Source organism: Oryzias latipes, chromosome 22, assembly GCF_002234675.1.
Source record: "Oryzias latipes chromosome 22, ASM223467v1".
Taxonomy (NCBI): Eukaryota; Metazoa; Chordata; class Actinopteri; order Beloniformes; family Adrianichthyidae; genus Oryzias; species Oryzias latipes.
In genome coordinates, this window is record NC_019880.2 from 23,153,921 (window position 1) to 23,180,962 (window position 27,042).

Here is a 27,042-nt window from a genome sequence, read left to right on the forward strand (position 1 = left end):
TTGTCCTCAGAAAAGGGACTACTCTCTATTTTGGTCCTCTTAGATCTCAGTGCAGCCTTGACACTATCGACCACAGTATCTTACTCCAAAGGTTAGAGCATGACAAAGTGATCAGAGGATCTGCTCTCCAGTGGTTTGAATCCTATTTATCCAATAGGCACCAGTTCATTAATGTAAATGGACAGTCCTCTCACTGCACTCGAGTTAGCTACGGAGTCACACAGGGCTCAGTTTTAGGACCCATCCTGTTTGTGCTTTATATGCTACCCCTAGGAAACATAATCAGGAAACACAGCATTCATTTTCATTGTTATAACGATGACACGCAGTTGTATTTATCCATGAAACCTGACCAGAATGACAATATAGAGAAACTGAATGCCTGTATCAGAGACATCAAGACCTGGATGACAATTAAATAGCTCCTCCTGAACCCAGAAAGAAACTGAGGTCATTATACTAGGTCCTAAAAACCTCAGAGATGCTCTGTCTGCTCAGATAGTCTCCCTGGATGGCATAAGTATAGTCTCCAATTCCACAGTTAGAAACCTTGGGGTTTTATTTGACCAGGATTTATCATTTAAGGCTCACATATCTCAGGCGTGTAGAACTGCCTTTTTTTACCTGCAGAATATAGCGAAGATCAGAAATATACTTTCTAAGAATGATGCTGAAAAACTCATCCATGCGTTTGTTACGTCTAGACTGGATTACTGTAACTCTTTGTTAGCAGCGTGTCCTAAGAGTTCCTTAAGAAGTCTCCAGCTTGTTCAGAATGCAGCAGCTAGATTGTTAGCAGAAACTAGCAGAAGAGATCACATCACTCCTGTGTTATTTTCACTTCACTGGCTCCCAGTTGATTCTAGAATCAAGTTCAAAATCATCCTGTTAACCTATAAATGGTATGGCCCCATCCTATATTAAAGACCTCATAGTGCCTTACCACCCAAACAGAACACTTCGCTCGCAAAATGCAGGACTGCTTGTGGTTCCTAGAATAAGTAAAAGTACGGTTGGAGGTAGAGCCTTTAGCTAGCAAGTCCCTGTTTTATGGAATAAGCTCCCAGCTCATGTAAGAGAGGCCGACACAGTTTCTACATTTTTCTGACCCAGAACATCTTCACCCCGGTTTATGGGTCAAAAAGAACAAGTCTGGTTTGTTTGTGGGAAGTAAATTTAGAACTGCTTTTCTTTTCAAAGCCACATCCTCGGGAGCATGAATGAAGCCGTGACAGCTGCATTTACACAGCGTCCTTTGACCCCCCCTGTGGTTTACCATGGACGGCTGCCATGAACACCAGTCCGTTCAAAGCTCAAACTTAGGCAAACCCTGTCACAAAACAGCAACTTCTTGATGCTGGTTTAAAGTCTGGCTGCTGATCTACTCGGGGTGTTGAAGTAAGGAAACTTTTTGTTCTTTTAGACACCGGCAAAAACCCAGCAGCATTTACAAACTGGTACCTGCGCAGTGTCAGAAGGTTTAAATCTGGCAGTTTGGTGAAATTATTCAGCAGGTAAATGTCAGCCAAAGTGCAGGCAGTTTGTTTTACAGTCCTGATTTCTATTATTGAGTATGTTGTGTGTGCTCAGGGTTGCAGTTTAATTTCCTGAAAACTGCTCTGCTGCTTGTCTGTAAAGCCTTGACTTGATCAGGCTTCTGCCTTCCCACTTTCACTTTTAGGGACAAATTCCCCTCTTGGTGTTGGGTATGAGCGTGAACATCTGTGTTCATGTGGTATTGGGTGGATAGTTGCATCCTCATCCACAAACTTGTCTGAACTTTTAAAGATGCTTGTCTGCCTCTCAGTTCTGTTGTTCTGCAAAAATTCTTCTGGTTTTTGTTTTGTTTTGCTGTTGTTCAGCCTAAAGATAATTAAAAGTAAAAAAATATATATATTTTGAGAGAAAAAAATCTGTTTAGCTGCAAAAGACACCTATTAAAACTGTAGAAGCTACATTTTGAGAAGAAAGTCCAACTCTGTGGAGTAAAAGGTAAACAGTTCTAACTTTTATTTATGTGGGGGGTGGGGTTGAGACTAAACTAAGGACGCCCTGTTCACATTAACTGCTATGCCTGCGGGAGATAAGCTGTACAACCCCAAATCCACATGTAACCACTGATCACTGTGGATCAATATAGGTCAAGCGCCTTGCTCAAGAGCACCACTGCTGGTCATCAACCTGTTACTACCATAAACCCAACAAGTGCGTCTCAAGCTGAAGGGTTGCCACAGCAGTCACTAAATCTCATGTGGTTTGTGCTGTTATGTATTTTCTGGTTTTCTTTGCATTCTTTCTAGACACTTTAAATACATCCAAAAGTCAGCTGGCTACAGAATTTTCTGAGGGTCAGAGAAGAGACCCCCTTCCCAACATTACATTTATGTTTCCCTGTCATTCATTTGCTGTGCAGGAGCTCAGCTTTTGCTCCTGCTGCTCTGCTGCTGATTCTGGCATTCATTAACCTGGGCAATGCTCTTCTGCTGCAATTAGGCTGCTGTTTGCAGCTGCACTGAACATGTTCAGACTGACTGCGTTGACCAGGCCCTAAGCAGATATGCAGCAGCCCCTTTGTGTTTAAATCAAAGCATGTGTATTTTTTCCCCTGTTATTTATTGTTTTACAACAGTTATGTTTAACACAGTTTCATAATTTGGATTATTTAATAAGTGTCTTTAATAAAAACCCAAATTAATGCTACATGCAGTTTGTAAATGGTAATGGACGAAAACCAAATTGTCAGTAGTCTCTTTGAACTCTCCCATGGATCCATTTTTGTCTTAAAGTCTATTTCTGAAAGTTAAAACAGTAACTATGTCCTGAATTAGGAAATGTTAGACTTGAACTTCTCTCCATCTTCTTCTGTTTCTTAGAGGACCTGGATGAGCCCCCATTGTCTTCTTATGCGTTTTTATTTGTTTCCACTGAGCGGTGCTGTACTGTCCAATCCGGTCGATTCCTATCCAGTCCAGTCCAGTCCAGACCACTCCAGTATTTTGAGCGTTTCCATTATACAATGGATTGATTAAGCCGGGCTTAATCTTAGCCTTTTTGGGCCCCCCGCTGGTTGTAGGTTAATAAAAAAATGGAATGGATCGGTTAGGGTGGAACGCGTTGATTGGCAAATGGTCATTATGACAAAAGAAAGCATCTGTATTCCTCTTTGCCGCCTGCATGCTTTTCTTAAACAGCATTTAATGACTTGTATATATGAAGAATCAAAAACCAAGCAGAAAAAATGAGCTGCTGGATGACCTCCCTTTTTGTTGTTGTTAGCTTCATTCTGCATGCGCCATGATGGTCCAACTATGAGTGAAAATCGCTCACCTGAATTGCCTGGACCATTCTAAACTGGACAGGACTGGATTGTACACAGTAGCGGTTTTAGGCATGGGCCACACGGGCATTTCCCAGGGGCGCACATTTTTTTGGGGAGGCTCAGGGGGGCGCTGGGAGGATTCTTCGCCCGAGGAGTAAGTTAGTGTAGACCGCCATCGGTCCGTACCGCACAATGGAAATGAGGCTTTAGTGTAATTTTGGTCAATTGGTCCTGAAAGGGTTCTCGTCTGTTCACAGTATTCCTCATCTGTGCATGCTGGCTCTCATTGGGGTTCTCTGGAGTCCCAAAGCAGCAAAAGGCTTTGTTACTCTTTAAGAACGAAACACGTTTGCAAATGTCTGTAAATGGCTCCTTGATGAGTGTTCTGAGATCTTCAGCTGCACCTCTTTGTCTGACACTGTGATTTCTTCATCCATCAGCAGGAAGCAGGTTTGGTAAGATAACATTTGTGGTTCATTACTACGGTGGCCGACAGGGCTCACACTACATACAGAAGAAACAACGCATTACCTGAAGCACAGCGAAATTTCCCGCAACACAACGACATAACCGCAGCAACAGCATAAACCGCAGCACAACGGAAATGAGAACTTCTTTTTCCTACCGGCGGAAAAAAAATTATTTAGTTTCAAATTATTCGGTATGACAGAGTTTTAGGGCCACCAAAGAAAAGGAAAATTACTAGATTTTGAACCGTAAATTGAACCGGTAAAAAACTCGTAATTTTACGAGATTAAAGTGGAAGTGAGCATACAGAGCAGAAAGTGAACGCCGCGCAGCAGCATAGCAGACCCACTAAACTCAATTGAACAGGTGAGCTGAATGTTTATTGATAACTTTCCGAATGTTTGGAAGCTCATTTGTTTGATTTATGATTTATTCATGTTTTATTTATTGATGGGTGGTGTGCAGGATCTATTCAGCTGTTGATGAAGCCGTTGGTGTCCCTGCAGCTGTCCACTTCAATCCTTTCTTCCTCCATGAAACCAAGATCTCTAAGTTTGTGTGACACTTCAGTCTGAGGAACAGCACTTTTTGGCATTTTCAACGTTCTAACGCTAATATAACGAAATATTTTCATTCATTTCATTCAGTTTCATCTGGAGGAGGGGGCGCATGTAACACTGTTTATATCCGCATTGGTGTTCGGATGACGGGTTCATGACGTCAGGTGACAAATGAACGTCAGGTTATGTGAATGAAAGGAGAATAAAGGCTGCAGCGGTCCTCTACACCCAAACGTATCTCTGAGCTCCTTATTTTACAGATAACACTCCGCTTTACCGACACCGAACCCCGGAAAGCCGGCTCCACTGAAAATAATCTGATGTTGAGTCACCCAAAGGTTCAGAATGTTTTTGTCTTTTGTTTTTTAAATAAAGCTTCACAAAAGGCTCCACATATTTCATCTTCAAGCTAGGCTCGTATAAATGGAAAACTTTAGTGTTATTTCCTCGTTAATCTATGACTTTTTTTTCATAATTTTACGAGATTTTAAGTCGTAAATTTAGGAGATAAAAACGTTTAAATTTACGAGTTTTTTTTGTTGTACATTTATGACTTAAAAGTTGTAATTTAAAAAAAAAAGACAGAGTGTTAGATGCAGATGTCACTATGTGGAGAGCTGGGTAAATTTATATTTTTAGACAAACGTATATTTGTAAGATATTACGTTATCTAGTAAGAAAACACCCTAATCTTGTCCAAATATCGTGTAGCTGTCAGGAGCGCCGAATAGTTTGAAACTGAATTCTTTTTTATCCGCCGGCAGGAAAAAAAAAAGTCTTCATTTCCGTCATGCTGCGGTTTATGCTGTTACTGCGGTTATGTTGTTATGTTGCCGGTAATTTCGTTGTTCTCCGGGTAATGCTGTTGCATTGTTTCTTTTGTATGTAGTGTGAGCCCTGTCGGCCACCGTACATTACAGTTTATCTCACTAAATTAACTGTTTATAAAAACAGAATTCGCTCACTCCCTGGAGTTTGTTTAAAGATCTAAATAATGTTAAATTGGCAAATGTTAGAAAAGTTATTTTTTTATGCACCAAGTACCCTGAAGAACTATTTAGTTACTTTGCCTATGAAATCTTATAAACAAATAGCTGCTTTCAGTCAATCATGAAGCAAAAAGGGTTTTGACCTTTGACTCACTTAGCAGAGAAAACAACATTATCTCATGTTTTTTTAATGTGGTGTTCAGTGTCCTTGAAACGATGAAATACTGAGTGGAACAAGTGTTCCACTTGGTGGATCGTAAGATTTAATATGATAAAAAAAAAAAAACGTGTTTAGTCTTTTCTAAATGACAGCAGAAATGGCAAGTCTGATGAGACGGAAACTCTTTTCAGTGACTGGTCAGGAAAAAATACAGACATGACAACTAGCAAAAAAATAAAATGTCTTCAAAAAGAGATCAGCATAAATTAGTTACATATTTGAACAGGAACAATGTCATTATTTGTCAGTAATGTTGTATTTGAAGGTTAATACAGCTCAATAACACTGTATTTAACCCTTTAACTGCCTGATCAACCAAATGGTAGATAAATGTTAGAAAACTTTATTTACAACACCTTTGGTTATCAAAGGTTTTATTTCACCTACAACTCAAATTAATATTAAATTCTCAGTTGATGTTCAAAATGCAATTCAAGCTTGCAATTAAAAAAATGCATTTTGCAATTTAAAAGGGTATGTCATGAATTAGGCAATTTAAAGGAATTTAAAAAATATCGAATAAAAGCAAAATCGATTGCTTTTTAATGCCATCATTCAAATATTGTTGTTCACCTTTGGGGATATCTCTTCAGGGGTCTCCACAGCGAATCAGCTTTCACTAACCAGATGCACTTCCTGACACAACCCTGTATTTTATCTGGGCTGGGGGCCAGCACTAAGGGACTCAGACCCCCTGGTTTCCCACATGCCAATTATTCCCACAGCCAACTGAGCCATCCAGCCGCTTGATTCCATAATCAAATCAAAATGCGTTTTGCAATTTAAATTCAAAGTTAAATACATTTTTATAATGCATTTTGCAGTCCACTATACAATATTAAAAAATGACATTTCTACCATCACTCCGGATTTGGAGTGAAATCCGTATTAGAAGACACTATTTTTTCATAACTTTCTGTTTCGAGGGCTAAATGTAGGGGTACGGAGAAGCTGTAGGGGAAAGGTTTGGATTTGGCCTTGGTCATCCATAGTCAGATTCAATCAAAACTGTTTTAGAATTTGTCAAGAAACTTATTTTGGCATCAAACTCACAGTGGGAGGAATAAAATTTCTGCTTCTCAGGTCAAGACCTTCTAGAATGGAATAGAATTAATGTAATTGTATAGGTACAACTAAATTAAGCCACAACTCCCTTGTGCATAAAGCCGGCAAAAACAAGATATGACAAAAGTACCAAAAAGTCTCAAAAAGCAACAAGATATATCTAAATAAAGCGCAAATGTATATCTACATTTAGGGCTGAGATGACTCTGGGGTAGAAAGTGTGTCTTAGTCTATTGTTTTGGTCTGTAGTGACCTGTATCGCCTCTTAGAGGGTAATGGGTCAAAGAGGTGATGGGGTTGGTTTCACTTTGTATCAGGATGTCTTTTATGAGATATTACTTTTTGTTATGATGACTCTTCTGAGAGTAAAAGACATACACATTTAAAGCTTTTAAGTATTTATTTTATGTAGGAATTACTGCCGAAAGATAATTCGAAGATGAGGATTTCATAGATAAGTAAAAATTGTGACAACCAACCCTAATGTCCCCCTAACAGCCATTTATTTCTCAACAGAAGTCTAATGGGATTTTAGCTTTTTTGGACCAGCTGGTACGTTCTGTTTGGAACACCAAGGGGGAGGGGTCACTCAGTTCATTTTTTTATACAGTCTATGGATCACGCTGAAGTAGTACCTCAAGTGCAAAAGTCCAAAACACCTTGAAGTACAGTAATCCTCACATCAGTGATGAGACTACCAGACACACTGGAGGTCTGGTTCCATAGGATCATCTAGTCCATCAAATCTCACAGTCTGATGGACAGATTATTTCTCTGACTCGTCAGTTCTGCCTCAATAAATAAACGATAAAAGTATGCCTTGAGTTTGATGCCAGTCTGGAAGTTAAATGCACCAGAGTGACATCTCTAAAGGCTTCCTAATCCATCTGTTGTCTTTATGAGAATTTCCAAAATGTTTTAGACGTTGTATACATCACCAGTGTTTGTCCTTTTTGTCCTACAGGATTTGACTTTCCAACAATCATGCAGTAGAGGCAGCAGCAGCACCGGCCGACTCCACACTCAGAACTAGCAGTGGAACCTGTCTACGGCATGGCGTCCTCCCCTGGGCTGAATAATGACCCGTTAACGTTGCTCCAGCTCCAAGAGGTAGATGCCAGCAAAGCACCAGAGAGGCCCCACTCCCCAGGGCTTTTGCCTGCCATGTACAGCCCCCCCCCAGGCATGGACAGCCACACTGTCTGCATTCCCTCTCCATACACGGACAGCAGCCATGACTATGGGAACGGGCCTGGACCGTTGACCTTCTATAGTCCATCTGTGCTGGGCTACAGCAGACCGCCGCTGACTGACAGTCCCTCCTCGCTGTGCCCCCCCCTCAGCCCTTCAGCCTTTTGGCCCTCCCATAGTCATAACGTGCCTTCCCTGACTCTGCATTGCACCCAGCCTATCGTCTACAATGAGCCCACCCCCCACGCTGCCTGGCTGGAGCCTAAAGTCCACAACATCAACCCCAACAGGTAAGAGCTGAGAAGGCGAAACAGACACCTGCAGAGCAGAGAACAAAGAAACTTTACGTCCATTTTGTTAAAAATCACATAGCTGAAGGGTTTATTTGGGATTAAAAATAAAACAAAATTTACAAATGATCTAATTTGTTTGAAGTTTAAGGGGGTGGAGTCAGAAACAGGCGTGCATCTTTTTCTACAAAACAGTGCATTTGTGACTGAAAATTGACGTTGGTTGTGTACAAATTCCCACCCTAACCCCTAACTAATGAAAAACTAGATACTGCTGCACTATCTAGCCCCCTGAATTTTAAAAGCAATTTGGACACAATGCTCACTACTTTTTATTTTTTAATTTTTTTATAAATGGCAATATGACGTCGTTGGTTTCACAAAGTTAAAATTTAATTAATATGAGCGTTTTGATTTTGATTGTTTATGAGTCCACTGTGTTCTGAAGATAGAAACGTTGACGATTTATTTAAAAAACAACAACATTTAAATAGATTTTTTGACAAATTATTCCGAAAAAATGCATTGCGGTCTATATTCGCCGCATCGATGCACACAGGTTCTTTGCAATTTCTAGGGCACTCGATTTTGGAATTGTAGATTTGGACAGCACTACAAAATGGCGAAAGCAGTGCTCTATAGGAATTAGGTTGGGAATTCGGACATAGCCATTGAAACTAAGGATAACATTTAGATATCCTGCAGTGAAGTGTGTCAGTAACGACAGATGTGAGCCGTCCTCAGATCTGATCTGTTCAGTGAACGATGTTGTCTCAGACACAGAGATCAGAGTAGGCAGCAAGACCAGGTTTAAATAAAACCTTTGGTTAGTCTTGACTGTGGATTCTAAAAAACAACAAAGAAAAGATTAATTATCCAAAAACATGTTTGTTGTGAGCTTTGAATTAGGAGGAGCCTACAGGAGGTTTAGTCTTACAACTTTTATATGTGTATTTTTCTTGTGATGCTTTGTTCTGCTCACATTTTTTGTGTAATTCTGTGTTCCTCTAAGCCGCATGACATATTTATTTCTGCTTTTTGGACTTTGGATTATTTCTCATAACTGAAAGGAAATATTTCTCTCTAATTTTAAACGTCTGTGACTCCTTTGGACTGATTCATGAATTATAAGGAACTTGCATTTTGTAGTATTATGTACCTACGCTACCTTTTCCAGCAATGGTTGGTGGCTTTAACAACACTGTTGTTGGTCCTGTGGAGACTTCAGATGGCAGAGGACTAATGATTGAACGACTAAAACTCTGAAGATCAGGTTCTTTCTTTCCCTCAGTTTGTCTCTATCCTGCCCTTCTGTCATCAGCTGCAACAAGCTGCTGGGGAGGAAATCGGACATAGGAGTGGAAGACATGAAACCCCCCTCGTGTTCTCCCTCTGCAGGGAAAGCTGACATGCACTTCTGTGCCGTGTGTCACGATTATGCCTCTGGGTACCACTATGGGGTTTGGTCGTGTGAAGGATGCAAAGCTTTTTTTAAGAGGAGTATCCAGGGTACGACTTCCATTGTTGTTCCTGCTCATTCCCCCTGTTTGCCTTTAACCATCAGTTAACCTTTCTTTTTTCTTCTTTTATCAGGTCACAACGATTACATATGTCCAGCCACGAATCAGTGCACCATTGACAAGAACCGCCGTAAAAGCTGCCAGGCCTGCCGCCTGCGCAAATGTTATGAAGTGGGGATGATGAAGTGCGGTAGGTTTATTTTCCTTAGTCATAAAAGCCTACCAGTGCATGGAGATGTGAAGACCAACATTTTGTCTCACTAGCATGTTTTTGGTCTGTGGGTGGACCAAGAGTGCCAGAAAAAAATCTGGGATTCAAAACAGGCTCTTCTTGCTGTGATTGGTATATTTCATAAAGGGATTTATTTGATTTGTTAAATAGTAAAGTATGTACACTTGTATAGCCCTTTACAAAGCGCTTTACAGTCACAGTCCCACAATCAAGTACATATTCATTCATTCACACTGATGGCTTCACCAGAGGCACCGTGGGGTTCAGTGTCTTGCCCAAGGATGCTTTGACTATAGGCGGAAATCAAACCTACAAGATTCCAGTGAGAGGTCAACCACGCTACCACATCTGCCCCCATGGCAGCTTAAATACTTCAAGCTGCCATAAGATTGTTCTAACACATTTAAAGTAACCATGTATAGCAATTTTCGCCGACTTTTGCAAAATGCGTATAGCACAGCTTGATAACTATACATTTACACTTTATTGTGCAGGGCTACCATGGACCAAAATAGCAATTCCATCTATCCACTTGTCTATCACACTTTCCATCATTTCCTCACTTGTGAACAAGACCCCAAGATATTTATATTCCTCCACTTACAGTTCTCTCCACCTACGGAAGAAAAACTGGCGTAATCCTGTGGAGAACCACTGGCCTTAAACTTGGAGGTGTTAAGTCTCATTCTATCTGCCTTACAATTGAGGAAACTGGCCAAGGACACTATGAAGGCGAAAAAGGAAATCCTGTAGTCCCCTAACCAAAGGATGACGGTGTTGCTGGAGCCTATCCCAGCCACAGTTGGGTAAAGACGGAACTCACCCTGGATGAATTGCTAGTATTGCGGGGGCCAAACAGAGACTTACAACCACACACGTTCACACCAAGGGACAAGTGATGTTGCATTCACACCGGCTGGCGTATTCAGCCGGGTGTGTACACATCGGACCAGTGCCAGACACGCTGGTAGCAGCAGGGAGGGGGATTCTTCTCTGCTCTGCTGCCCAACACAGGCGCCCGCCTACCAACAGAGGCAAGGTGGGGTTCAGTGTTTTGCCCAAGGATGCATCGACTCATGGGTGTGCAAGGCGGGATTTGAACCTGCAATATTACGATCATAGGTCGACCGCCCTACCGCTGCACCACGACTGTAGAGCCTCAAGGGCGAAATGTCAAAGCGGTACAAATCCCCCAAATCTTGCTCCAGCCTTTTTGTTTTCACAGTTCTGTTCCTAAAAATATCCGTCTTGGAGTTATATTAATCAGATTAGGCGCAAACCGCAATTATTAATTTCTCCTTTGTGATCCTTTGTGTCTACAACAATTGGTACTTCCGTGTTTTAAAGCGTACGCCACACACACGCTACCACCAAGTCCGTGTCCCTGATTGATTACAGTGCTGCGTTGCCAAGTTCAACCTGTTCAACCCCATCTGTATGTAGGGTCTGCGACCGGACTTAAAAACTTGCGTAGTGACAGACGATCACGCGCGATCCGCACGTGGAGGACCATAATTCTGGTAAACGCTGGTTTACATGGACTTTCCATTGGACGTGGCCGCTTAAACGCAAGTTGACGCAGCCGATGTGTAAGCACCTTCAGAGTCACCAACTGACTTCATTCATTCCTTCATTCAGTCATCTATCCTTAAAGCCGTTTTGTCCCTTTGGGGGTCACGGGGCTGCCGGAGCCTATCCCGGCCACTCATGGGCGAAGGCGGGGGACATCCTGGACAGGTCCCCAGTCTGTCATAGACCAACTTACTTATGATGCAAATTATTGCCTACATTGGGAGAACATGCAAAATTTTGAACACAGATTTGAACTACACCACAGTACAGCCCTCTTTGGAACCTCATAACTGCTTTTCAACCCTCTTCAGGTGAAGCAGGTGTTTGTGAAAACTCCTGTTTAACGCTTGCATGTCAATTTCTTTCAAAGTAATTTAAATTATTAAAAGTTTTTTATTATTTTTTACACTTTATCTAGCCAAGACAATGTTAAAATAAAAAAAATAAAGGTTTATCTGAAAGCAACCTGCAGGGATTCTACGGTCTTGCAGAACCTCCCAATGTTCTCTGTTTTTCCAGTGACTAAAAATATTTGTAACGCTGATTTGTCATTTTGCCATTTTGATTCACCTTTAACTCGCCTGTCCCCGATCCTCCAGGTGTGCGCCGCGAACGCTGCAGCTACAGAGGAGCTCGACACCGCCGAGGGGGACTCCAGCCTCGGGAGGCGGCAGGGAGGGGCTTGGTCCGGGTCAGGATGGGTCCTCGGACCCAGCGCCATTTCAGTCTGGGGATACCTTTTTCCCCATTGCCAGGGGGCCCTCCCCTCCCGCAGTCAAACCACACTCATCGTCCGTCCATGAGCCCAGAGGAGTTCATCTCCCGCATCATGGAGGCGGAGCCTCCAGAGATCTACCTGATGGAGGACCTCAAGAAGCCCTTCACTGAGGCCAGCATGATGATGTCGCTCACCAACCTGGCAGACAAGGAGCTGGTTCTCATGATCAGCTGGGCCAAGAAGATCCCAGGTAAGATGAACCTGTGACTCTACTCTCACTGCTCTTCATCAGCAATCTTCATTAGTTTTCACATTCCATAAACGTGATACTTCACGTTTTAGAAGAAACACACTGAAATGTAACTTCAGTTTGTTATCCATCCCGTTAGAATAGTTTGACGTAAACAGTTCAATTACTCACATTAACATATGATTAATGAATGATCATGTCCAGCCCTAATGAATACATTATTGTGCTCTTCAGACATTCATTATTTGATGCTGGTAACCATTTTAATGTACTTTTTGTAATTCTGTTCCAATCCTCTATTTGGATCTAAAAGTCTTTTACAGTCTCTGAACACTGAGGTAAAGGGTTGGGCCCTAAAACCCAAAGGCAGACCAACTGTTGTGAACTTATAGTTTCTGGTGCGCAGAGAAGTGAGCAGGTGTTGTACCAGAGCCTTTCTGTCCTCCCGTGACCCCTTTTGTAGGACTGTGCACATAGTTTGTCCTGAGCAGTAATCCAAAGCCTTATTTATAACCTTTTTATGATGGGATTTATTGATTTTCTCGGGAGCTGAATCCTTTGGATTAGTTCATTTCAAAGAGCCGTTCAAAAGACTGGCTCTTTTGGCTCTTTTTTTTAATATTCATTAATTTTTACGAAGCCAGTCCAGTTTATTTGAATTTGGGCACCCCTGATATAGGGGCTCAGATTTGGTGGTGAACCTTTGGGTAGCGTCCTTTCCAAAACACAGAAGTGCCAACTGGTTGAAAATTGATCATAAAAGAGAAATTAATAATTGCAGTTTGTGCCCGTCTACAATTCTATGACACTAAGTCTTTCATTATTCTGAATAAAGATAAGAGAAAAAAAGTCACCGCTTTGACATTTCTCACCAAGACTCTTCCAACTGTAGGTGCATACGCTGGTAGCAACAGACCTGTGGGATCACCTTATGGTAATAGTGCCTTCCAAAACCCACGTTCAGCGTGTTCTGGAACGTGTACATAGTTTAAACCTTAACCCTTGTGCTATCTTAGATGACCCCACCCTTCCATTGACGTGTTCTCCCTACCATGACAAAGGTGGATAAAGGTGGAAAGATTTCATGTAATCCATGGACACCAGTGAGGATCACAAATCATTGAAGAAAAAAGGTTCAGAGCACTGTCTAGTGGGTCTAGATGACCCAACTCCCAATGTTAAAGTGCCTAATATAGCACAAGGGTTAAAGGCGATATATACACACCATCTTCTTTAATCTGACACAGCTGATGCCTCAGCTGAGCTCATGTTTTACAGATTTATGACACAAAGAAAACTACGATCTAGAGTAAGCACTTTTATAAACTTATGATTGTTATGAAACAAGAAGTCATTTAGGCTTAAGAAAACTGGATTTAAACTTTAGACAATTTATTCAAATATTCAGCTTTAAACAACGAAAGCCATCTGTTTTAGCAAAAAAAAGTTTTTTTCCGACTGATCTTGGAGAAGAAATTTGAAGGAAAAAAAAGAAACTTAAGTTAATGTAGAAACATTTGCCAAAAGACAGCTATTATGCATAAGTTACTGGGCCAGCCCGTAACTGAATTCATCAGGATCAGAATACAGACAGTCATGGTTCTTATAAAGACAAAGTTTTGACTTTCACTGCTGTCGTTAAAGATACTTTAGGAGCCAAAATGTGGATTCCAGTTGAGCAGAAAATGATTGACTATTATTTCCCAAACCATTAATACGTACATTCCCACTACATACATAAATGCATCAAACGTGTATTTTATCATTTTGTTGAAACATACAGACTAAAAAGTCACACAAAGAAAATCCTACATGTGATTTTATTTTATTCAGTTTATTTATTTATTTTTTCTGAGGACGGCTATCACAAAACACCGACTGTCTCTGATAAAAAAAAAAAAATCCATCATTTGTTGGTTGTCGTTGTTGAATAGGTGTTAACAGGCTGTTGCTCAGACAGTGACAGTAAAATTCTGAGTGTAGCGTCAGAGCAAACAATATCATCTCCCCTTTCCAAATGAGATCTTTTCAATCAAACACTTTTGAATACATCAATACATATTGCAGTCAGCAATGTCATCAATCGCAGTTGATTGCAAGAAGTTATGCAATTAATCATAATGAACATATTAATAGGTGAGTCATGCTGGGTTCAATGGTTTGACTTTGAAACTGTTCAGCAGATGGAGTTCTGTCCTCTGGTTTTGGTTTAAACTCCTGCAGCTGCATCCGTTTTTTATTTCGTATTCTTGTCAAAGTGGCTTTTCTTCATTCTGCACCATTTGCTCCTTTTCTCTGCATCCCTTCTAATCTTTCCACGTCTGTCCTCCTTGCTCTTCCTTGTGTCTTCTCCCCCTCTCTCCTCCGTTTTTCCGCCCAGCAGGTATCTTCACAGGAGATGTTAATGTGAGGGCTTCACAAAGGCTCAAGCTCGGAATAAGAAACGCTTTCTCAGAAGTGTTTTTATGAATATTTTTCCTGATTTTTTTTTTTTTCTTGCTTTCACCGGGAAGTGAAAATGACTACATTGTGTGATCTACAAAAGATCTGAGGCATGGGCTGTTGAGCAAGGCACTGCCTGCAAAATGCAGAGGTGCATGTTTCCTCAGTGACATCATTTAGAGAAATGTCTCTTTGCTGTTCTGTCATTTCCAAAGATCACATGTAATTTCATCAAAAAAGGAAGATTAGATTGTGTTAATTCACAGAGGGACAGATGGTCACTGTGAGGTTCAGGTGGAGCGTGCATCTGCAGGAGATGGGAACTCCGTTACCGAGGAAAAAATACTAATAAGAGGAAGACCACCAACCAAAATAAAATAAACCAAAGTAGCTGAACCAAACTGAAGCAAAGCCCATGATTTGGGGAGTGTGATAGGAATCTTGGTAGTGGTAACCAGGGAACTTGACATCCAGAGAGGTTAGTTCCCAAACCATGAATAGACCCCCCCTTGCATGTGAAGTCACAGCGCCGGCATAAATGTCCACTCCACCATTTTGGGAATCAAATTGTAATAGTCAAACAGAGGTTGAGCCGCGGCTCATTATCGTGTCGGTATTCTGTCGCGTCCACTCCACTGTCAGAGATCAGAACCAACCCAGGTTATCAAGCTTTTCCCTGAATCCAAATGCGGACACAAACTGGTGCAAGTGAATTGGTTTATCATGTCTTGGCTGAAGAGAGGATGAGACACGGCTGGCAGAGAGACTTGCAGGCAGGCAGACAGACAGACAGGCTAATAGGATGGGGTTTCTGGAAGGGATCATGCAAAAGTTAGATTTTAGTAGATCTTCGGTGCAGATGAATGTTAGTAGCCGAAGCTTGTTACAACCAGGTGAACAATAATCTGGCGCTGGGTGGGGGTCCTCCTCAGGAATAAATGGTGTCCTTGATGGCCAGCAGGTGTGGAGGTGTTGATTGTTTGAATGAGTAGCAGGTGGAGGAGGCATGCCCAACACAACTACAACAAAGCTTTTCTGTGTTTGGCTATTTGATCACTGCTAAAACCACAAAAACAAAACGCGCCGGTTTCAGCCGACACCATTTCAAACGTCACGTTTTGGTACAGATAAGACCCAAACAGTACCCATCCCAAGATGTATGACTTTTAAGACAACTGATATGTGTAACCGTAGGCCTACCTGACACAGAATGTTCACGTCTGCTGACATCTGCAGGCCGCCACCCTTCCCGTTTGACTGGGGCGAGCCATTTTATCACACACAAATCGGTAAAATTAGACGCTTGAATTTGTAGTTTTTCTGTTGTGACAACCCACAGCAACACATGTGTGCCACGATGAGGTTTGGTGGCTATCTCTCTACACCAGAGTCACAGATTCTACCTTTCGGATGTATCAAAAGAATGTGTGCTTTACTCCCAAAATGGCGAGCAACAGTGCGCGTGGCATCGCTGCAAGGGGTCTAGAGGTGAGGAGGTCTTAACTAACACAGGGTTTGACCTGAGCAGAGCATTAGAATTACCATGAACTAACCAAGTTTTCAACCTTAAAATCCACCAAATCTCTCTAGAAAAATAAAAACAGGACCAAAGCTGCCAGTGTTCAAACACCAAATAGCGTTCTGCTTCTGTCAGACTTCAGGTTTTTTATAAGAACAGGTAGTACCAGTTTTCTGATTCTTTCTAACAGAAAACAAACCTTCTGAAAATATTCTGAAGCTGGTTTCTCATAAATCTTCCTCAGATCTGTGAAGACCTGAATGTTCACATCAATGTCCTGCATCAAATGAGGACATGTGCTGGACAGCTTTCTGTTTATGGATGAGTTAAAAAGAAAAAAAAAGGTCCTCTCCGGTGTGTGTGTGAATTTTGACAAATATGTCTTGTAAGATCTTTAGTTTTTGCTGTGTGGTGGGGCTGTGGTTGCAGTAGATGACCTGAAGCTTTCAGTCTTGTTGCAGCACAGAGGGAAGGTTCTGGAAGCAGCGTCGATCCAGGTGGGCCAGAACTCAGGAACGGTCTGAACCTCTGAGTTATGATGTTTGTTGATGCGCCCCAGAAATGTGATGGGCGCTTTCCAAGCTGTTCATCAGCCCCTTGATGGGCTGAAGTTCACCTCTGAGAGCAGATGCCTCTCAGTGGAATGTCAGATTTAACATTTAAATGTTCTATGACTGAAAGAGTGTTGGAGTGAATTCAACAGAAGCCCTTTTTTAGTCGTAAATTGAATATTTCTGCAAATAAAAGTAGCTCCTGGAAGCAGAAATGTCTTTAGACCAAAGAATGTGAAATACTTTTCATTACTGTGTTTGTCTAAAGGGGCAATGGGGTAAAAGATGAGTCCTTGCCCCTCCTAAGGGGGCGGGGGGTATCCCAGGAACTGGTTAGAGGAGCTAAGCTGTGGTAGAGCCTATCACCAAACACAAAGACTTACAGAAGGTTTATGAGGCGCTCCTCTTCTGACTCCTCCAGATTATCCTCCTCTCCTGAACAAAGCCCTGAAACAGTTCCATTTTCAGATGGGTTTCAAATAGTTTTCCACTAAAAACAAGTTCCCTGAGCAAAAACTGATCCAAAAAGGTCAGGTCGGAAACATCGATTTGGGACTTCTAATGCTCAAGCCAGTTTGAGATGAACATGACAGCGTGTGGTTTTCTGCATCTCTTGGATTTGAAAATGTTTATATGAGCTATAAGAAACTTCAGACCGACTTGCGTGGAGTCAGAGGAATCTGTGCGATCATCTTCAGGTTTTTTTTCCCGTCTTTACCTCCAGGTTTTATAGAGCTGAGCTTAGCAGACCAAATCCACCTGTTGAAGTGCTGCTGGCTGGAGATCCTGATGCTGGGCCTCATGTGGAGGTCAGTGGACCATCCTGGAAAGCTCATCTTCTCCCCCGACTTCAAACTCAACAGGTAGGAAAGTTTTACACCATCTATTGTCAGCACTGCTTCTGAGGTGTTAGGTCGATCACGCTCTGCAGATGTGCAGCTTCCAACTAGACACGAGGACGGACCAGAGTGAGACCAATGCAGAAGTGACTGATTAGAAGCAAAACTGGGCTTTTTTTTTTGTTTTTTCAAGTCAATTTGTTTGGCAAACGACAAAAAAAAGACAAAAACAGACCTCGGTGTTTCACCCACAAACGTAATAACTGCTGCAGAGCAGAGAGAGACTGAGCACGTGCAGGAATCTCTCTGAGAATTCCCACCCTAACCCCTAACAATGCACCACTATGTAGTGCCGTGAATTTTAAAAGCAATTCAGACACCCCGCTCACTTTTTAATAAACGGCGCATATGACGTCGTTTATGTCACAGAGTTAAAAATCTACTAGAAATGAGCGTTTTGTGACGATTATTTATGAGTCCACTGTCTTCTGAAGATAAAAACTTTGATGGTTTATTTTTTTTACATACATTTAAAGACATTATTTTTGGCAAAAATTGTTCCGACACAATGCTTTGTGGTCCATATTCGCCGATGTAGTGAGCATCGATGCACACTGGTTTTTCGCAGCGACTTCTGGGAAATTTCTAGGGCACTTGAATTTGGAATTTTAGATTCGGACAGCACTACAAAATGGCAAACACTCTGTACAGTGCACTACGTAGGGGTTAGGGTGGGAATGTGGACACAACTTAGATCTATTGAGCTTGTTACATCAGAGTCGGCAGAGTTTTGCTTCGCTGCCTTAAACACAATAGTTTTATGGGTCGATTAAGGCTGGAGTCCAGCTGCAAGTTCTTTGGTTGTTATGTAATGAGAGGGTTACAGTGATTATAAAGAATTAGCAAGAGTTCAGGGATCCTTCAATGTTTTTTTTAAGGGGCCTGTATCGTACTTTTCTTAAGCCTGTCATGTAAACTACGGTATATCTACATATATGATAGTATTACTCTTGAGACACAAAAAATGCATTTTTTATAAAATCTGGGTTATTTTTGCAGCTAATTTTTCGACCTGGAAGTGAGGGGCCGCCTTGTGCTCCGTGTGGGTGCCACCCATTTCATGACATCAACCTAAGGCCGTCCTGGCGCTGTAAACAGCTCCGACTGATTTCTGGTGGCTTACTTGACTCATGTCTATGAGCTGCAACTCAAGTTCTGTTGGGTCTCCCGTCATAAAACCCGGTAATTAGACCTGAAGCATGAAAAACATCTGCGCCAAAGGAGTTACAGAGTGAGAAATGGAAGACCGGAACTCTGGATGAGAAATAGTCTAAACTTTGTTTGGTTTCTTTAATTAAAGACCAATCCTTGTTTTGAATATATTTCTAAATAAAATCTTAGAACTCTTAGTTTAAACTTCCTGGACTCGGATCGCTCGTGGATTCCGCTCCAGAGTGACAGCTCATCAACTGCGAGCCAAAGTCCGTGAGTGGGGTGCGGCTTATGGCAGAAGTCAGCGCTTAAAGCCACTGCTACATAACCGCTCATTTTATCAACAAAACTCACACTACTGAGAGCTCCGGGACAAAATGAACCCACCATGTCAAAAGGCGCTCCGACGCTCAATTTATGGCATAAAATTACTCGCGGGTCATGAGTCATATAAGCCTCCAAACAGGTTGGAGCGGTTTGCAGACCTTGCTGTCTCTCTGCTTTTCCTCTGTCAGATTTAAACTTGATGTTTATGTATGGCTATGTATGTATTTATTGGAGAAAAGAAAAGTGGTCCCATTTCAGTGAAATGGGGGTTCAGTGATTGTGGCTGCTCCACTGGCGGGAAATTGGCTGAAGACGGAATCCTAATTCACGACTTGGCTATGTTATGAAACACTTCTGATTCTAATGTCCAGCCCCTGTGCTGGCACGGAATATGGTGTGTGTGTGTGTGGGGGGGGGGGTTGGTTGTTTGGGGGTACATCCCATTTGTCAGATTTTGGGACAACACTAACAGTATTGAAACCCCCTCCGTCCATCAACAGCTGCAATGTGTTGTTCTCTAGGCCGCTGGAGGTTTAATCTTTTCCACCTGCTGGTCTGATAATCCAACCATGACAGTGGGGGTGGAGGTGGAGGGGGTTGAGGATCCGCCTACTGTACATAAATGCAGCATTTGTTAGAAGTTTGTCTCCATGTTCTCTGTACGGGTGGATCGTTTTCCAGCCAAAATCTTTTATCTCATAGTGTTCTTTTCATACTGACCTTCAACTCTGCACAGACTAAGTCCGTCTGTCTGCCTGCAAAACTCTGAGCTGCACAGATCGCATCCGTTTTGCCCTTTTTTTTCATTTTCAGCACCAGCTTTTATGTGTTTTTTTTTTACCACATTGAAAAAGTTTTTTTTTTCTCCTTTGTTTTGTGTTGCAGGCGCAATTCCAGGATTCCCACAGCTTTCTTAAGATAAGCAATACAAACAGAAACAGAACAGAAACAATCGATCTAGAAACTTTGAGTTTGCTATACACTATACACTATACAAATGAATAAACTAAAATTTAATTTGACATTTTTTCCAAAAAGTACATGTTCATACTTTTTTGTAGGAAAAATGTAAACTATTTTCTCAGTCTTCCAAGATCTTTCTTTTTTTTCTTCAACTATAGTTGATTACTTGAAGGGCCAACGTCACGTAAAATCAGTTTTTTGAGCTTTTAAGTTTATTATAATGTTTATTCCTTACGGAAAAAAGTGAGTGGTATTTTCATCTATTCGAGCATCTCTGAGCGCTCCTCTAAAACCCTTCTCTCTGAGTACAATCCCCTCCCAATCCACAAAAATGAATGTGTCCTCAAATTGTGACATCGCAAAGTGAGGAATTGCCCCTTCCAGGAAGAGTCTGTGCTGCTAACCCCACCCTTAGGCTAAAACACACCCACTTTCTCCGTGGAGCTGGCGGGGATCGGCTAAGCGCTTTCATATTTGCACAATATGCACATCCATTTTTTTTATATTTTTTTTATCCAAAAGTTTGGATGGTGTTTGTTTTCGTGGGCGAAACGCAGAAACACTGCTGAGGCTGAGGCTGAGGCTGGTTGATGTCATGAAATGGGTCGCAACCACGAGGTGTGAAAGGTGGTGCCTCAGAGGTTGGGTCGTCTTACTTCCTGTTAGGAACATGAGCTGCGTGAATAACTCATATTTCATTAAAACAATCATTTTTTTGTGTGCCAAAGCTAATATATTATCATATATGGACTTAGTTTACTCTGAAATGTTTAAGAAATGCATGGAATAGGCCCTTTAATGAAGATTAGGATTAGATCATTTGCACACATTTTTTAGCACATTAGAAAAGACGATGTCAGGACATCATGTTATCAAAATAAATGTAAAATGTTCTGAAACCTCAGTTTGTTTCTTCAGGCTAAAGGAAGTTGATGGTCTGTCATCATTTAGGAATCCATTCAGCATTATTGAATTCTATGATTTTATGTTCTTTATGATAATACACAATAAGCGGTAGATATTGAGATATAGAAATAAAAATGAATTGAAATGAATTGAAAGTTGGCACCAATTTTAGGCAGCGGAGGTGCCATCAGTGTGTGAATGTCTGTGTGCCTGCTTGAATGGGACTGTACCTCTAAAGTACATCTGGCCTTAAAGAAAAGTACTATATAAGTATACACATTTTACCATGATCATTGTCAGGCTACTGTGTGTGCTTGACTTCAGTCTTCAAAGTCACTCACATGCATGTGATACAGCTTACAATGTCAGAGGATGGGTTGCTTTAAATGTGTACAAATAAAGGTTCCTATGGCAAATGTTGCTACATTTTCCAGAACATCGGCAGTGTCCCCAACCTGTGCCACACTCCCCATGCACCTACTGTACACCACTGCAGACAGGCCAGCAGGTAACCATTACCATGGTTAACCATTAGAGCCTTAACAAACCAGAAGCTGTAGGTACTAGTTAAGTGACTCGTTTTAACCAGGGACTGTTGGGCAAATTGAACTGGACCGGATGAGTGTGACGTAACCATGGGAAATGGTTTTCTGGCGTCAATCAAATAAAGTCAATTCAGCCCCCCTTTATCATGACACGGCCCTCACCATGTTAGAACCAGATGACGTCAGTAAGCAGTGATTGGTCCTAGTCAGTCTGAGTCAACATATATATGGCAACCTCTCTGACCAATCAGGAGTAAGCTTGGTGGAAGCCTACACTCCTACCATTTGAAAAACAGCTTTCCATCTGTCAATCAAGCCCTTAGAACATTCGGCCTGAAACCACATAATTTTATTTGACTAAATTCCATAGACTATAGAAGTCTATTAGATTTATGGAACGCTCAGTCCAGTTCTTATGTACAATCAATGGTCGCATTCACATAAAAGTTCAGGTATTTCATTTGATCAAAATGAAGAACGCAAACTGTCAGTCAGACACTGTTTGCTCCACTGCCTGAGGGGGGTATTCCAGAAAGCAGGTTATGCTAGCTCCCACAGTAAGTTTGAGGCTAAAGAAGTGTACAACCACTGCTTTCGGTTCTAAAAACAGAGGTATGTTTCAGGGTATGCTTAGTTCCCCTGGCAGCTCATGCTCTGTTTAGTTGAAGGTTAGTTTGTTTTCAGAGAGGTGAAGCAGCATGGCGTGTCCATTTGAAGATGATTTAGTGGATGAAGAAGCTCAGATAATACTTTTTCCACCATGAGAGGGTGATAAGACCACATATGGATGTTGGAAAGATAAACTTTTTTACTTTGATACAACTTTAATTATTTGCTTTAGTTAAGATAAATCAATTATTTTTAGTTAAGTCAGATTAAAAAAAACACGTAGTTATCAGACATTTATTTTACTTTCATTCGAATTAATTCAATTAAGTAGGTGTAACTTTGGAGCCGCTGTTAGATCGGCACTGCAAGGGATTGTGGGATACCATTCCCTTTGCCTGTCTGGACGGATTTGGGTTTAAGTGTGGGTTTTTGACCAAATGTGTTTAGTTGCTTCGCTGTTTTGCTGTGTTTTGTCTAGTTATTTTGTCCTGCAATGTCTAATTCTTTCTGCCCCATGAGTGATAGGAAGGGAGAGGATGATGAGCTTAGATAGCACCCCTACTGTGTAGTGGTGTAATGATAGATTCAGAGATATGGTACATGGTTACATGATGAAAATTCATTTAGTTTCATTCATTTTATTGTTCTAAAAATGAGTATATCTGCAGGCTCAAACTTAGACATACGAGAGTTCAAGAATTACAATAAATTAAGATGGAAAAACATTTAATTGAATTGGAGTAATATGACATTTAGTTGTATGTATATATGCGTCACAATGAAAATAGAAATGAGATAAAAAACTCGTCCGTTTACTATGTCTGTTCTTCTACTACAAGCAGAAACTCTTTCTTTTGCTGATGCAGCCGTTTTACTTTTTTGATGGACGTATAATCTTCATACGCTGTCATTAAAATTTCCGACTCCGTCTCACTGAAGTGTAGCGCTTTCTTTTTTTTCACCACGCGTTTCCATGGTGACTCCAGAAATCGGCGATCCATTGAGAATGTCTTTATGTACTTGACGTGCTCGTGCATTAACCCAGGGTTGCCAAGTCGAGGGTAATTAGGCTAACTCATAACCAGTATTTTGGAACCGACATACACAGAGTAAGCAAGTTCAGGCGGATTTCAGCCAGAGTTCAGGCTTAAAGTCAGGGTAGTTTAAACGTGCTTTCTGGAATAACCCCCAGGAGGATCACCAGGTTTAAATTTCCTGTGCCTGCTGACTCTAATCCTCATCGCCATCATGTAACTCACCTGTGTCATCAGGAGTTCATGTTTAGTCACAAATCAGAGTTGGTGACCGTCACCTGTCCTTCCACCACAGCTGATATGCCAAGCCACCAAGTAGCAAAGATTAACTCAGTCATTTGATTTTTTTATTTTAAATTAAAGCTAAACAAAGATCCTTGATAATTACAACTTGTAAATATGTTAATCTCTAAAAAATTTCTGCATTTGATATCTTCACTTGTTAATAAGTGAAGATATCATAGATATCATCTATATAGGATGATCTCAAAGGGATAAATAAGCTTGTTTTATGTTCAAATTAATGAGCTGCACCTGTCTGAAGGGACAAATGAAGCATGGGTTTATTAGTGGGCATTCATGTGAGGATGATGCTTGTATCTGACCTTTCTCTCTTTACTGCCACGGAAACTATCTCTATAGGCTCAGCTTAGCCTTGACATGTTTTCAAAACAGTCTTGTTTTCTTTGTGGAGCGGCTGCTGCAGCCTGTTCTCCTTGGACACATCCTGGATTCAAATCTATCCACTGTCCTCTGGGGCCGTGATCCTCTGCTTTTTTTGTTTCGGGAATTTACAATTATGCTGTTTAATGCTTCAGCCTCACTTCCTTTTTTCACATATACAGTGTTTGTTTGTCTCGTATAAATCAAATCTATTTTTATTGTCCAGCCATTCGTGGTCTCACTATCGCTGACCCACATCAGGGCCCTGTTCCAGCAGGTTTTGTGAGTTACCACGGTAAGTTTGAGGCTAAGGAAGTTGATAACCTCACCTTTTTGTTCCAAAAATGGAGTTATGTTTCAGGGTATGTCAAGTTGCCATAGCAACTCATGCTCTGAACATAACCTGGTCTGGAGCAGGTTTAGTTGAAGGTTAGTTGGTTTTCAGAGAGGTGAAGCAGCATGGCGTGTCCATTTGAAGACGTTTTTATATATATATATATATATATATATATATGCACGGACATTAAATCAGAGTTACCGAGCGGAGGTTAGTTGCAGAAATGTGCATTGTTAATTGAAAAACAAATTGGAAAAACAGAGCAGGACCCATTGGTGCCAATTTGAAAGTATTTTTTATTTTTTTTATCCCCACAATGTTGATGACAATCTAATTTGAAAGACTACCAGTATTTTTCAGTATTGTACACTGTATCCTGCCCTTTTAAAATGTAGCTCACACACATTTTGGAATATATGGAGATTTCCATACACAATTTTTAGACTTGAAAAATGTATCCAGTTATTAATTTATCAGCCACTTAAATTTGGTAGTCCATTATATTTCCAACTTATAAATTATGACTTGAGACCACAATAAAACAAAAACAGAAATTTACATTTGAAAAACGAATTCTAAAATTGCTGAAAGATGTCGAATGTCACTTGGAATATTAACCATTTCAGTTTGAATCCAATGCCATTTAAATGAAATCTAATACATGTATTTTAATTTAATGAATGAGAAATTTCATCACTTGAATCTCTTCTTGGGGACTTAGGGTCTGCAATGCAAGGTTTTTTTTACAGGACATGAAGGAGGTTTCACTGTCTGATGAAAATGATGATGAGAGCGACACGGTATCTGAGCATGAAGGCTGCATCAGAGATTCTAAAGGAGAAACGAACAATCCAAAACGGAAATGGACTACCGGAAATGGTAGCTCTCTACCCAGAGAGCTACCAGCCGTGCTAATCACAGATGTTTACATACTGCCCGATGCTAACGCTAGCATGGCTCTCTAACTGCTAACAGACACAATACACCGACTACAGAGGATTCACCCTGACGGTTTTCATGTAATAGCTGGGGACTTTTATCAGGCCAACCTGAAGTCTGTCTTGGCTAACTTTTACCAACATGTTAAGTGTCCAACCAGAGGGAAAAATACCTTAGATCATGTTTACACAAACATTAAACATGCATACAAAGCCACTCAGCTTCCACACCTAGATCAGTCAGATCACCTCTCTCTGCTCTTAACCCCTGCTTACACACTTCTGAGAAGGAACTCAACCTCACTCTTCAAGGCCGTCACAACTTGGCCCGAGGATGCACTCTTCCTGCTCCAAGACTGCTTTGAACACACTGACTGGAGTATTTTTGAACACCAGGACCTGACAGTATTCACAGAGGCCGTGATGGAATACATCACCTTCCGAATGGGGACTGTCACGGAAGTGAAACGCATCCGGGTCTTCCCAAACCAAAAATCCTGGATGACCAAAGAGGTTAGGCTACTACTAAAAGACCGTGACACTGCCTTTAGGTCAGGTAACAAGGATCCGTACAGGACCGCCAGAGCCGACCTGAGGAGAGAGATCAGGAAGGCCAAGTTGGATTACAAAAGGAAAATAGAGGACCACCTCTCCAACAACAACCCTCGGCAGGTGTGGCAGGGACTACATCAGCTGACCAACTTCAGGGGACAGACCAGCACCAAGGCACACTCCAGCGCTGCACTAGTGGAAGAGCTGAATGCGTTCTTCTTGCGCTTCGAGACCTCACCACTGCAGTCTGAAGTCTCATCACCTCAGCCTCACTTTGCTTCCAGCTCCGAACCCCTGACTGTGCAGACACAGGACGTGGCACGGATGTTCAGCAGGTAAACCCCAGGAAAGCGGCTGGACCTAATGGAGTTCCTGGGAAGGTTCTGCGGGTCTGGGCCAACTAGCTCTCCCAGGTCTTCACAAAGATTTTTAATCTGTTCCTAGCAAAGCAATCATTAAAAACCATTCATATACTTCATTAGTTTTAGCTTGGATGGATTAAATAAAATAAACTGTAATGTGAAGTTTTACTTTTACCCTCAACAGAACAGGCATCAACAAGGTTCCAGACGATGTCGAACTTCCCCTCCAGAACATCTAAACACGTCCTCGTCAATCAATCTCTGTTTCTGATGGAAATTACAAACTTCCCCTTTTTTTATTTGAATCTGTGACTGTCAAACACTTTAATTCTCCACTGTATAATTTAGTGGTACTTCATTGTTTTGTTTGGTTTGCTTCCATTTTTGAAATGACAAACAACTGGATCCTGTTCTCCTTCATCCAGGAATGTTCAAAAGTCAGTTTTTGTACATGTTACATGAGTGATCCACCAACATCGTGGAACTCGGTTGGCTGGGTGTAGGACTGGCGTGCTGTAAAACCCTGGTTTGAATCCCATGGCACTGACCTAAATCTAATGTGGTTTCTAAGACAAGACCCTTCGCACTACCCTCTCTTCCTCACATGTAACTTTTATTACTTTTTTGTCAATATCTCTGCCCAGATACAAGGTTAAAATGAAAGCCTGCTTGAAAGGACTGATAAAATTAAAAGATTGCATTTAAAAGGTGGAGATCCAGGAACATGTGCGGGGTGGCAACCTTGACATGTGACCACTCCGAGAACCTGCACGTCAACACCGTTGCTATGTGCAAGGTGACAGTCACACATTGAAAAGACAGAATGTTCTCAGGGACCCATAAAGCTCA

At 41.4% G+C, this 27,042-nt stretch overlaps 1 protein-coding gene across 6 annotated transcripts in view; it reads left to right on the forward strand.

Annotated features, from left to right (window-relative positions):
• Positions 1 to 27,042, forward strand: part of esr2 (estrogen receptor 2) — an 83,549-nt gene that overhangs the window by 33,711 nt on the left and 22,796 nt on the right. For 2 of the 6 annotated variants that reach the window (XM_020713365.2, NM_001128512.1), the window contains 5 exon segments: positions 7,586 to 8,102; positions 9,424 to 9,611; positions 9,696 to 9,812; positions 12,026 to 12,394; positions 17,631 to 17,769. In XM_020713365.2, the coding sequence (XP_020569024.1) occupies positions 7,675 to 8,102; positions 9,424 to 9,611; positions 9,696 to 9,812; positions 12,026 to 12,394; positions 17,631 to 17,769 (1,241 nt within the window). In that variant the 5' untranslated portion in view covers positions 7,586 to 7,674. 6 annotated transcript variants of the gene reach the window in all.